Source organism: Branchiostoma lanceolatum, chromosome 16 (genome assembly GCF_035083965.1).
Source record: "Branchiostoma lanceolatum isolate klBraLanc5 chromosome 16, klBraLanc5.hap2, whole genome shotgun sequence".
Classification (NCBI taxonomy): domain Eukaryota; kingdom Metazoa; phylum Chordata; class Leptocardii; order Amphioxiformes; family Branchiostomatidae; genus Branchiostoma; species Branchiostoma lanceolatum.
The window spans coordinates 4882263-4893671 of NC_089737.1; the positions used below are offsets into that span (position 1 = coordinate 4882263).

Consider the following 11409-nt stretch of genomic DNA (forward strand, 5'->3'; position numbering starts at 1 on the left):
GTCCATAGGAGAGACACATTTCATTGTGAGATTATCATAAATTCACAACAATTTATGGCAACCCTAGAATACTTGGAATGTTGTGTGCATGATTTTTGGTCACTGCAAAATTGACTGTCATGATATAAAAGGTAAGAAAGCTACAATTTGTGTACATTTGTGACAAAATGTACACGCTTACTACGAACATTTGCTTGAAATGTTTCTTGTGATAGTTTAAAAGTACAGAACTTTGTGTTTACTCGATGACAATGTATTTTAGTTCAAGATTAGATGAATGAAACATTAGAAATCAGTTCCTCATGTGTATATTTTCTTGCGTATTTCTCTTTATTTACTTTTCTTTTTAAAATCCGTCCGGAACAAATGTAGAGCTTCTACTAATAGATAAATGTTGGGCTGTGGATATGTGTGAGAATGCGTTTCCCTCATGACGCTTGGTTTTGCAGCGGTTTCATCAAACGTAAGGTTTCACACCGACTTTTCCATGAACAGGTAGCTCTTTCCGTTTCGGAGACCATGGCTTGTCCTGTTCTTCAACAGTTCGAGTTCAAACATAGAGTTTCACACCGAAGTTTCCCTTTTCAACTTACTGGATCATCAAAGTTTCCTTCTTCAACAGTTCGAGTTCAAACACATAGGGTTTCACACCGACGTTTCCATGAACAGGTACTTCTTTTCGTTTCGGTGACCACAGCTAGGGCTGTTCTTCGTCAACAGTTCTAGTCCAACGATGAGGTCTGGCTGCTGCTCCGGCCGTCCGCGCGCGGTAGGCACCTGTCGCGTGGAATTCAATCTTCTGGGATGGCTCTCTCTACTAGCCAAACGCGCCACCACTCTGTACCCTCTCGCACGGTGTATGGGGTGGTCTCCCCGCAGGCTCGAAGTGACGTTGTTGTCCGAAGAACTCGTGGACATCACCGCTCGGAGATACTTCTCGTTGATCATTCGAAACAGCGGGCGGACGAAGCTGAGCAGATTCTTGTTGAGGATAATGTTGAAGAAGGTGTTGATGACGCTGTTGCCCATCGCTGCCGCCTCCACCGCGTAGAACAGGTTCGTGTTAAGGTGGCTGTTGGCCAAGATGTGGGCGTGAAAGTCTCGGATGTAGGTGTAGATGTAGTAAGGCGACCAGCAGGCGATGAACATGAACAGCATGAAGACGAGCTTGAGGGTCTTCTTCTTGGACTTGTTAAGGTTGGACCGTTGCATGGCCGTCATGACGCCGGGTCTCTCACGGGTGTAGACCTTCCACACGATGGCCAGATAGCAGTAGGAAAGCGCGATGACCGGAAGGATGAACTGCAGGGTGATGACGACCACGAAGTAGGCTTTGGTCTGTCTCTCCATGGCGATGGTCCAGAACTGGCCGCAGAACATGGCCCCCTGGCGGTTGAGGTAGGGCATGACATCTGAGTACAAGGCCGACGGCACAGCGATGAGCACGGAGATGGCCCACACCAGGAGAGACATGAAGACGGCACCTTTCTTCCCGATGCGACGCCGTGTCGGGAAGAAGATGCAGTAGTATCTGTTCGTAGGAGATAAGGAGAGACTAACGTTAAATCACTACATGACCTACTTTATCTTCACATGCATATCTATCATTATCAGCATCAGTATTTTGAAACTGCCCTCATCTCATATATACACGATTTCACATTCTATTTTGTCTTACCACTCGACCCACAAGACTGGTACAGGCTATAATCTTTTATTCTTTAGAAGGTACTTCCAAAAGATGCGTTTGAATAACACCTTTTTATCGCGGATTGTCTGAATTAGTGTCCCATACATGGTACGTTCCTCATTATTCAAAATCGACTGCATGTGGTTGTACATATGTTGGAATGTCCATGAAAAATGGAGGTATTGTTTTTGGTTGTGTGTGTGTGTGTGTGTGTGTGTGAGTGTGTGTGTGTGTCTGCCTGTGTGTGCGTCTGTGCGAGCGTGTGTGTGTGTTTTTTGTGCGTGTGCGTGTGTTCGTGTGTGAGTGTTTATATGTATGTGTGTGTGTGTGTGTGTGTGTGTGTGTGTGTGTGTATGTGTGTGTGTGTGTGTGTGTTTATGTGTATGTATGTATGTGTGTGTGTGTGTGTGTATGTATGTATGTGTGTGTGTGTGTGTATGTGTGTGTGTGTGTGTGTGTATGTGTGTGTGTGTGTGTGTGTTTGTGTGTATGTATGTATGTGTGTGTGTGTGTGTGTATGTATGTATGTGTGTGTGTGTGTATGTGTGTGTGTGTGTGTATGTGTGTGTGTGTGTATGTGTGTGTGCGTGTGTGTGTGTATGTATGTGTGTGTGTGTGTGTGTGTGTGTGTGTGTGTGTGTGTGTGTGTGTGTGTGTGTGTGTGTGTGTGTGTGTGTATGTGTATCAATCTCCAAGCAGATTGCCCGGTGGTAGAATCATTATATAGGCAAAGACAGTGTCCGTCCATAATGCCACTGGGGTTAACAACTAATAGTAACTTCCCGACTTACTCCGCTGGCTACTAGAAATTGTATTTGCCAGGGACCGAGTTTGGCCACTCAGGGAGGTTTCAATGAAACTTCACTCCGGTGGCAGAATCTTTACATAAGCAAAGACGGCGCCCATGATGCCACTGGGGCCAGCATTAGTAGTCTCTACTGGACTTGCTACGCTGGTTACTAGGAAGAAGATATGCTTTGTGCCTAGTTTTGCCACCCGAGGACGTTTCAATTAGAACCTATTGGGGCCACCGCATGATTTCGTTTGCCCGCGCTATAGTTAGCTATAGAAGTTGGGTTCGTTTGTCAAAGGCATACAGAGCTTTTTATAAGGCTTAAAAACTGGAAATATTCTAGTTGCTGTAATCTTTATAAAATTGACATCTAATGCCACTGTTTACCACATATGCGTGCGGATTTCTTATCAAAAGTGATCAAAAGCGGCACAAAAAAATCTACATGGTGATCTTTTAGTTTCACGCGCCTAGTGTAAATAGACCGATACCATAGCCCCGCTCACCTCCGTCAAAACGTAGAAATGCAAAGACTGGCCTGCATAATTCATGCAAAAGTGCCATAATTCTTCTGAGTGTTAAATGCCAGAAAATTGATACCTGTGTGTACGTGATTTGCATAATTAAAGTTTTTTTCATTGATGTGAGTGGTCTTTGAACACTTCTTTGTAAGAGCGTTGCAGCTATAGACTTTGTGAAAAGGATTCCAGCTGAAGGTATCTAGAGAACTCTCCACGCAGAGGTTGAATGGGCAGATCGTCACCATTTTATAATATGCCGTTTTTTTTCGCTAGCCCATTCAATGGGCTAGCCAAAAAAGACACGGCATATGATAAAAATGTGACGATCTGCCCATTCAACCTCTGCGTGGAGAGTAATCTAGAAAACATGATAACTCGTTTAGAGCTAGCAATATGATCTAAGGGATGCCAGATGTTTCTGTCCTTCGTGCGTCAATAGTCCGGAAATTTTGCAGACTAAGATATCTTTTTGCAAAACAATAATTGTTTGAGTTAAATTAACATCGTTATCAGCTGTGAAAGAATAAACACTTAAACGTAACAGGATGGAACCTGTTATCACCAAATACGATAAAGCCCCTTCATTTTATTTAGATAACTTTAAACGGTAGAATTAGATTGCATATGAATACATGAAGGTCTTGCTCGGCATGATGCAAAGCCACGTGCCTGTGTGTTGCACCAAAAGATTATCATACCAGCTGACCAATACTATTTATCAAAAAAAAGATTTTATAATTGATTCGAATTTTCGGTTTCATTTTCATGTCCCAAGTTACGCATTTTTCTGTTTATTTTTCTTCATCCTTTGTTACTGGTGTTATTTACTATGTTACAATATTCTGTAGTTTTTACTCATTTTCTTTCTGGTGTGCGTATACTTCAATCAGAGAATGTTGAAGACTTCTTGTTTGTATAGACAGGGCCTCTCGAAAACAACTCGACAGAGTTAAATGGGACACCGAGCTGTTTGAAAATTCAATAGATATACAACGGGGATGGCCCTGAATTAATACGTGGCTAATATAAGACGGACTTTTTTTACTGGTCTTATTATGCATAAACACGCCGTGCCTGTTGCCATCGACTTTGCTCATTAGAAAGGTAAATAAACATAGTCCATACAAACAGCTGTTATTAGCAGGTAAAATATATTTGTAACGTTATATATTGTAAATTCATTTTTTTTTGTCATAGAACGGAGTTTCATCAATAACAATGAGGTACATTCGCGAAAACGTCTTGCAGCGTTTAAAGGCACAGAGCTTGAAGGGGCAATGAACCACATTGATATATTTCTTACCCAAGTATGTTTGTAGAATTAATGTGTCCAAACTTCATTCATAAAAAAAACAAAAACATACCACTTTCTGGCAACTAGCGCGATGAATATGTAGCACCGTGAGTTCGAGCGTGTGAATGAATATTTAAAGAATATTTTAAGAATTAATTTCATTTATATAAAACAGACCACTTTCTGGCAACCATAGCGATGTATATGTAGCACCGTGAGTTCGAGCGTGTGAAAAAAAAAACTTTTAAGAAACATTCTAAGAATGACTTTCATTCATATAAAACAGACCACTTTCTGGCAACTAGCGCGATGTCCGTAAGTTCAACCGCGCGAAAAAGCATTTTAAGTTAAGGCCATCCCCGTTGAAAGAAATACCACAACAAAACAACAACAACACAACCATTGAATAGGTTTAAGATTTACCTCTCCGCTCCTATGACCAGTAGAGCATTTGTGGACACGTACAGGGACACCATCCGGATGTAGTTGACCAGTTTACACCAAGTAGCGCCGAACGTCCAAGCCTTCTCCTTAAAGACGTAGTAGTCCAGGTCGAACGGTATACACAGGGCAGCTACGATGAAGTCCGATGCTGCGAGGTTCGCAATCAGCATGTTCGTTTTCGTCCTTGCCTGACGATACTTGCTGAGTATCATTAGCAGAACTAGATTGCCTACACCGCAGACCAGTAGTATGATGATGTAGATGATCCCCAGCGCTACCCGAAAGTGCAGGGAAGCGTCCAGAAGCTCTTCGGGCTCTGGGCAGTAGTCGCCGCACGTACTAGAGTTCGGCCTCGGAAGGCCGTCATCAGGGAGAAAACTCGGGATGTCATCGTATAACGAGTCCAGCATCTGTTTGGATAGAATCTCATCCGATGATATGTTAAAGTCTTCACCAAAGAGATACTTCGTTTCATTCCCCATTGTAGCGTCTTCTTCACAAACAACCGTTTTTTTGTTGTAACGAAACTGCGTCAGTGTCTTCGGTGAAGTAGTGAAGTCTGACTGACAGCCAAATGGATGAACAGACGTGTATAAACTAAGCTGTCCAACCACAGGTGAGTAAATAAATACCGACGAATCTGCGTAGAAAAAGAAACATCATGAATCAATGACGTACATTCAAATGGTATGGTCTGCAAGTGTGCCATATAAGGAGATTCTGTATTTGTGACTCAGATACAATGAATAATTCATGAGTTTGCGATTCTTTTAGTAACTCGTTTTCAAGCGCGGTGATTCAAGCTGCGGGCGTGTAGTACTTGCTACAGCACCCCTGGACACCGCGTAAACCTTTCTCAATCAATTGGCGCTCCAGACACATGTACATGTCTGCTGTGAAAGCGCATTTACTCCGAGCTAGCTAGCCTGGAATCCAGACCTATTATAGCTCCCGAGGCTCTCTCATGCCTTACTTTGACAGAATGTCGATTTTTCGTCTTCTTGAGTGTGTATTTAACTCTAGTACGGTGCAGTGTGAATGGAACTGGGTCAAGTTTCCTTGACACCAAAGAACGTTTGCTAGTTGTTTTTAATGGTTCTCAGTGGCAAATGTGCTAGATGTCGGCACATCGGAAACCAAATCCGCAGTGTGTTTTTGGCACGCAGTTTGACAGATTAGCCGAATAGGCTCAGTGGGCGTCACTCCACCGTCCGGGAGTAGTGTAAAGTGCCTTTCCCAAGGGCACAACGTCGGGGCATGGTGAGTATCGAACTCAGGACCTATTGATTCCGAGTTCAACGCTCTAACCGTTACGCCACGCCGACATTTGCTATGAATAGATGTAATCACGTCTTTTGAAAGCAGTCTGTGTGCTCGTGTCCAGCTGAAGTCGACCATTATTGAAGGAGCCTAGCTGCAATTAGTATCATCATGAAGCAATTGAAATATTTTTGGTGCAGATATCATGGTACGAAACCTTTTGTTATATTACGAGGAAAGGTATTTTAGACACTTTGGTTTTTCGCCGCCCCGATAGACAACCAATACCATAATTACCGGGAATTTATCACCATGATAGTAAATTCCCTGTTTTGGTGCAGTGATATTAAACTCAGTGCGCCTGTTCTTCATATATCTTGATAGCGAAATGTATTTATAAGCTACAGCGGACTTAGCACAATGCGCATATTACACTGAATCGATCTATATTTTGGGTTCATCGACCTACTCGTAAGTTGCTTTCCTTTCCGATTCAATTATGTCAAAAAAGAAGTGGCATTTTGCTTGTATACTGTAATAGATGTATACATGTAACCGACAGCTTCAGGGCTTAAAGGAGCATTCCACTCCAGAATCCGGTATCATAATTCATCAGAGACTGAATTGTTATGCTTGAATCCAGTTTTTTTGTTGAATTTACCATAAGCTGAAGGCTGAACGCAAGGTGAACATTATAGCGATCAAGGTCTTGAATTCCCCGTAGGCCCCTTCCAACAATGGCAGAGTTAAATGTTTCTTTCAAAAGTACCAAAATCTCCTGTATCCCAAGACGCGATAGTCTTCAAACTTTGTGTGTATCTTCCTGAATGTGTGGTAGTCACTCGATTACTTTTGTTAGGGTTATTGCGTCTACCGTTCGCGAGAAATTGGAAGTTAGCCATGTATGTACCTAGAGGCGGGTTCGTATGGGGTACTTGGATTGAGAAAATAATTATTGTCGAGAAGACATCTGAGTTAATTTAGCCAAAAGTCGGGGTGCATTTGTATTTAAAAAAAACATAATCTATCAGAAAAAAAATACCCGCTTCTGGAGTGGAATGCTCCTTTAAAGCCAGGAAAATACTACGTTGCTACGTATTTTGGCGTGGTGTTGTACGGTGCAATCTAACCATATCAAGAAGAAAAAAAAAGAATCAAATTAGATTCCCACTGCGACCAATTGTATGTGATTATCGGGAAGACTACCGAGGGCCAATTCTGGTGGCTGCTTTGAAGTCTATTCATAACACGTGTGTTTACATGCACGTTTTCACACATACTTACCAAAGCTGAATCCAATACAGTTAGGGGAAGATGGATTTGGTAGATAAATGCGTCAAATTGATATACATCAAGGCGACACATCGTACAAATTCGCAGAAAACTGAAATTTGAATAATCTCAAGGTTTCGGAATGCGTCATGAACTAATACCTGTAGAAAATTACGCACATGACGGATAGATGGGGTGGGTGCTAAAAGTGTCCCCGGCCAACTTCGACATCTTATAACTGCCAAACGACGTATGCTAGGACTACCAAACTTAATGACTTTTCCTAGAATGGGTTGCTGACAGGCATTTTATACTAATTTGACGAAATGACGAAACCTTTGGAGGGTATTTTACTTGCCCCATGCAATAAATGATAAAGTGTTCATGAATTCAACGTAGGGTTTGAGTCAAGGCTTTCCAAGAGTTATAGATGCAACAAGTTGACCGACCTTGGACCGTGAATCTTTCTCATGCATGATAAAATCATCTTATTGTTGGGGATCTCCAATGGCATTTGTAAGTCATAATTGGCAGAGACGAATCGACTGACACTAAACACCGTCAAAAGTCATATTGGGTAATGCTCTCTCATGCATGAGTAGATTGTATCATCGTTGAGGATCTTCAATGGCGACAGTTAGCCATGATTAGAAGAGAGAAATTCAAGGACATAGATAGATGTCTACCAATGGTACGATTTGAAGGACACTCAACACCGTCAAAAGTCATCTTAGCCAGATAAACTTGTCTCTTACATGAGAAAATGATCTTATTGTTGGGATTTTCAATAACATTTGTAAGTCATAAGAGGTAGATAGGAATCTCAATATTGTTGTTGATGATCTTTAATGGCGACAGTTAGTCATGATTGGCAGGGACAAATCCAAGGACATAGATAGGTGGTTACCAATGTTAGGATTGAAGGACACGAAACACCGTCAAAAGTCATCTTAGCCAGATAAAGCTGTCACTTACATGAGAGAAGTATATTATTGTTGGGGTCTTCAGTAACATGTGTAAGTCATAATAAGCAGATAGGAATCTCAATCTTATTGTTGGGGATCTTCAATGGCGACAGTTAGTCATGATTAGCAGAGACGAATCCAAGGACATAGATAGATGTCTACCAATGGTACGATTGAAGGACACAAAACACCGTCAGAAGTCATCTTAGACAAGTGAAGCTGTCTCATGCACGACAAAATCCTTCATCTTATTGTTGGTAATTTTCAATGGCATGAGAAACAAAGAGCAATCCAGGGCATGGATTGATGACAACTAATGGTAGGATTGAAGGACACCAAATAATCACCGCCTTTACGATAACTCTCAGGGACTACACTAACCTTCCTTAGCCCTCTATAACGTTTATGATGCGTATTAACTATCATCTAATGCCGAAACCTTGGGGGGGGGGGGTCTTTTACGTTGCTCCATGCAATAAATGATAACTTTTTCATGAATTCAATATAGGTTGGGGTCAAGGCTTTCCAAGAGATAGAGATGCAACAAGTTGACTGACATTGGACCGTCAAAGGAAATCTTAGCAAGGTGAATCTTTCTCATGCATGATAAACTTATCTTATTGTTGGGGATCTCCAATGGCATTTGTAAGTCATAGTAAGCAGACCGGAATCCAATGACATATTAGATAGATGTCAACGAATGGTACGATTGAAGGACACTAAACCCCGTCGGAAGTCATCTAAGCCAGATAAACCTGTCTCTTACATGAGAAAATTGATGGGGATCTTCCATAACATTTGTAAGTCATAATATTAAGCAGATAGGTCTCAAAGGACATAGATAGATGTCTGCAAATTGTAAGATTGAGGGACCTTTTAACACCGTCAGATATCATCTTAGCAAGGTGAAGCTGTCTCATTTATAAGCAAATTATCTTATTACAGAGGATCATCAATGGCATTTGTAAGTTATGATAAGCAGAGAGGACTTCAAGGACATAGATAGATGTCCGCCAACTGTAAGATTGAAGGACACTAAACACCGTCAAAAGTCATCTAAGCAAGGTTAAGCTGTCTCATGCATAAGCAAACTATATTATTACTGAGGATCATCAATGGCATTTGTAAGTCATGATAAGCAGAGAGGAATCCCAGGACATAGATAGATGTCTACCAATGGTACGATTGAGGGACACTAACCACCGTCAAAAGTCATCTTAGCCAGGTTAAGCTGTCTCATGCATAAGCAAATTATCTTATTACTGAGGATCATCAATGGCATTTGTAAGTCATGATAAGTAGAGAGGAATCCGAGGGCATAGATATATACGACTACCAATGGTACGATTAAAAGACACTAAACACCGTCAAAGGTTATCTTAGCCGGCCAAATGAAGCTGCCTCGTGCATGAGAAAAACAACCTTATTATTGAGGATCTTCAATAGCATTTGTAAGTCATGATCAGCACTAACTTAAACAGACATTTTTTGACTGGCATTTTCCTAAGTCAACCCAATCAGAAAAGAAGCTTTTCACGCAAGGTTACTGATACTAGTCAGATTTCTCTTGCGATCTCTTATACCAGATTACAAAATTTCACCAAGTTCCAACATGTTATTCCCTTGGGCTGCTTGTAGTTTTAAAAATGTTTGTATAGAATAACTCCACGACTTATTTAGTGTTATTAGCCCCACTCAAGTGGATTTAAGTACGCAGGAAACGGAATGTCAAAAAGGAGAAGGTGCTAGATAAATGTCAAAACGCCAACAGTCAGCCCTCTAGAGGTTTTTGTGATCTCAGCTACGTGGCGTGGGCAGTGCACGGGAAGTTGATTTGATTTATTGTTTTCTTTAAGGTATGGTTAACGTCTGCCTTACAGCATCACCTGCACTATCGTGGCTCTTAGAACATACAGTACATTTTAAACAATCTCTGATGATGCACAAATCCGTCTATTACTTCAAAGAAGCCCACTGTAGTCATCTTTCTTTAACTCCCAAATTTTGTCTTCCATCCAAATTTTCATCATCACTTCAAAACGCCTTTATTCCTGATTTTTCTCTATGCCTTAGATTTCGTGTGTTCAATTAAGCATCTCGCCATTGGGTTAAGGGACAGGACATGCATGTGCCTCGACAAAGTTTGTTGTCATACCGAATCATTTGTTTCCATATCTATCACTTAATCATTATTTCGTTATAAGTTGATGCATCATGTTTGTCACAAGTTTTGTATTCTTATCTTTTCACTTTTATGGTTTTTGCATAATATATTTGTTTTAGTTGTGGCGCTCATATAAGTTTGTCAACTTGAGTGCGCCACCACTACCTCTGCAATACCCTCTTATTTGAATAAAAAAAAGGAAATAAATAACTGCAGAATTCTGGCTACTTCTGGAACAATTCAGGCATCTTCAACTCGTAGGACTCAATTTCACTTCGACATTACGATAACTCTCAGGTACCACAATGTATCTTCGTTGGCCCTCTATGACCTTTATAATGCGTATTAATCATAATCTAGTGCATGAACTGATAACGAAATGATTATGAAGTAATAGATACAGAAATAAATAATTCTGTATGACAACAAAATTCAAGGAGCACATGCATGTGCATGTCCGGTCTCTTTCTGATGACGTCTTCGAAGAACAACCAAAATATAAGAATGCCGAAACCTTTGGAGGATATTTCATTTATGAATTCAACGCTCAGGTTTTAGTCACGGCCCTGGCTCTCCAAGGGTGGAGTTACAGATGCAATAAGTTGACCAACCTTGGACCGTCAAAGATTACCTTAGCGAGGTGAGTCTTTCTCAAAATTGGAAGAGTTATCTTATTGTTGGGAATCTTCAATGGCATTTGTAAGTCATGATATAAAGGGTGGAAGTCAAGGACATATTAGATAGATGTCAACGAATGGTACGGTTAAAGGGCACTAAACACCGTCAAAAGTCATCTTAGCCAGATGAAGCGGCCTTGTGCATGAGAAAAGTATCTTATTGTTGGGGATTTTCAAGGACATTTGAAAGTCATGATAAGCAGAGGCGAATCCAAGGACACAGAGAGATATTACCCGAGGGTCCGATCCAAGGACACTAAAGACTCAGTCTGTCAAAAGTCATCTTATCCAGATGAACCGGCCTTGTGCATGAGAAAAGTATCTTATTT

The 11409-nt window shown here is 41.1% G+C and overlaps 1 protein-coding gene across 1 annotated transcript; it reads right to left on the reverse strand.

Annotated features, from left to right (window-relative positions):
• Nucleotides 1–643: 643 nt before the first annotated feature.
• LOC136422290 (prokineticin receptor 2-like) lies at nucleotides 644–5300 on the reverse strand. The gene is made up of 2 exons (XM_066409955.1): nucleotides 4722–5300; nucleotides 644–1531 (listed from the first exon to the last, which is right to left on the reverse strand). Exons 1-2 carry the CDS (start codon nucleotides 5222–5224, stop codon nucleotides 646–648), a joined length of 1389 nt encoding a protein of 462 aa, XP_066266052.1. The 5' UTR covers nucleotides 5225–5300; the 3' UTR covers nucleotides 644–645.
• Nucleotides 5301–11409: the final 6109 nt, after the last annotated feature.

What these genes read in the sequence shown, in the direction of transcription:
- LOC136422290 (XM_066409955.1), bottom strand. Translation starts at nt 5,224, where the DNA reads ATGGGGAATGAAACGAAGTATCTCTTTGGTGAAGACTTTAACATATCA. An exon ending in CTGGTCATAGGAGCGGAGAG is followed by an intron (nt 1,532 to 4,721) that starts GTAAATCTTAAA and finishes TCCTACGAACAG; the next exon opens with ATACTACTGCATCTTCTTCC.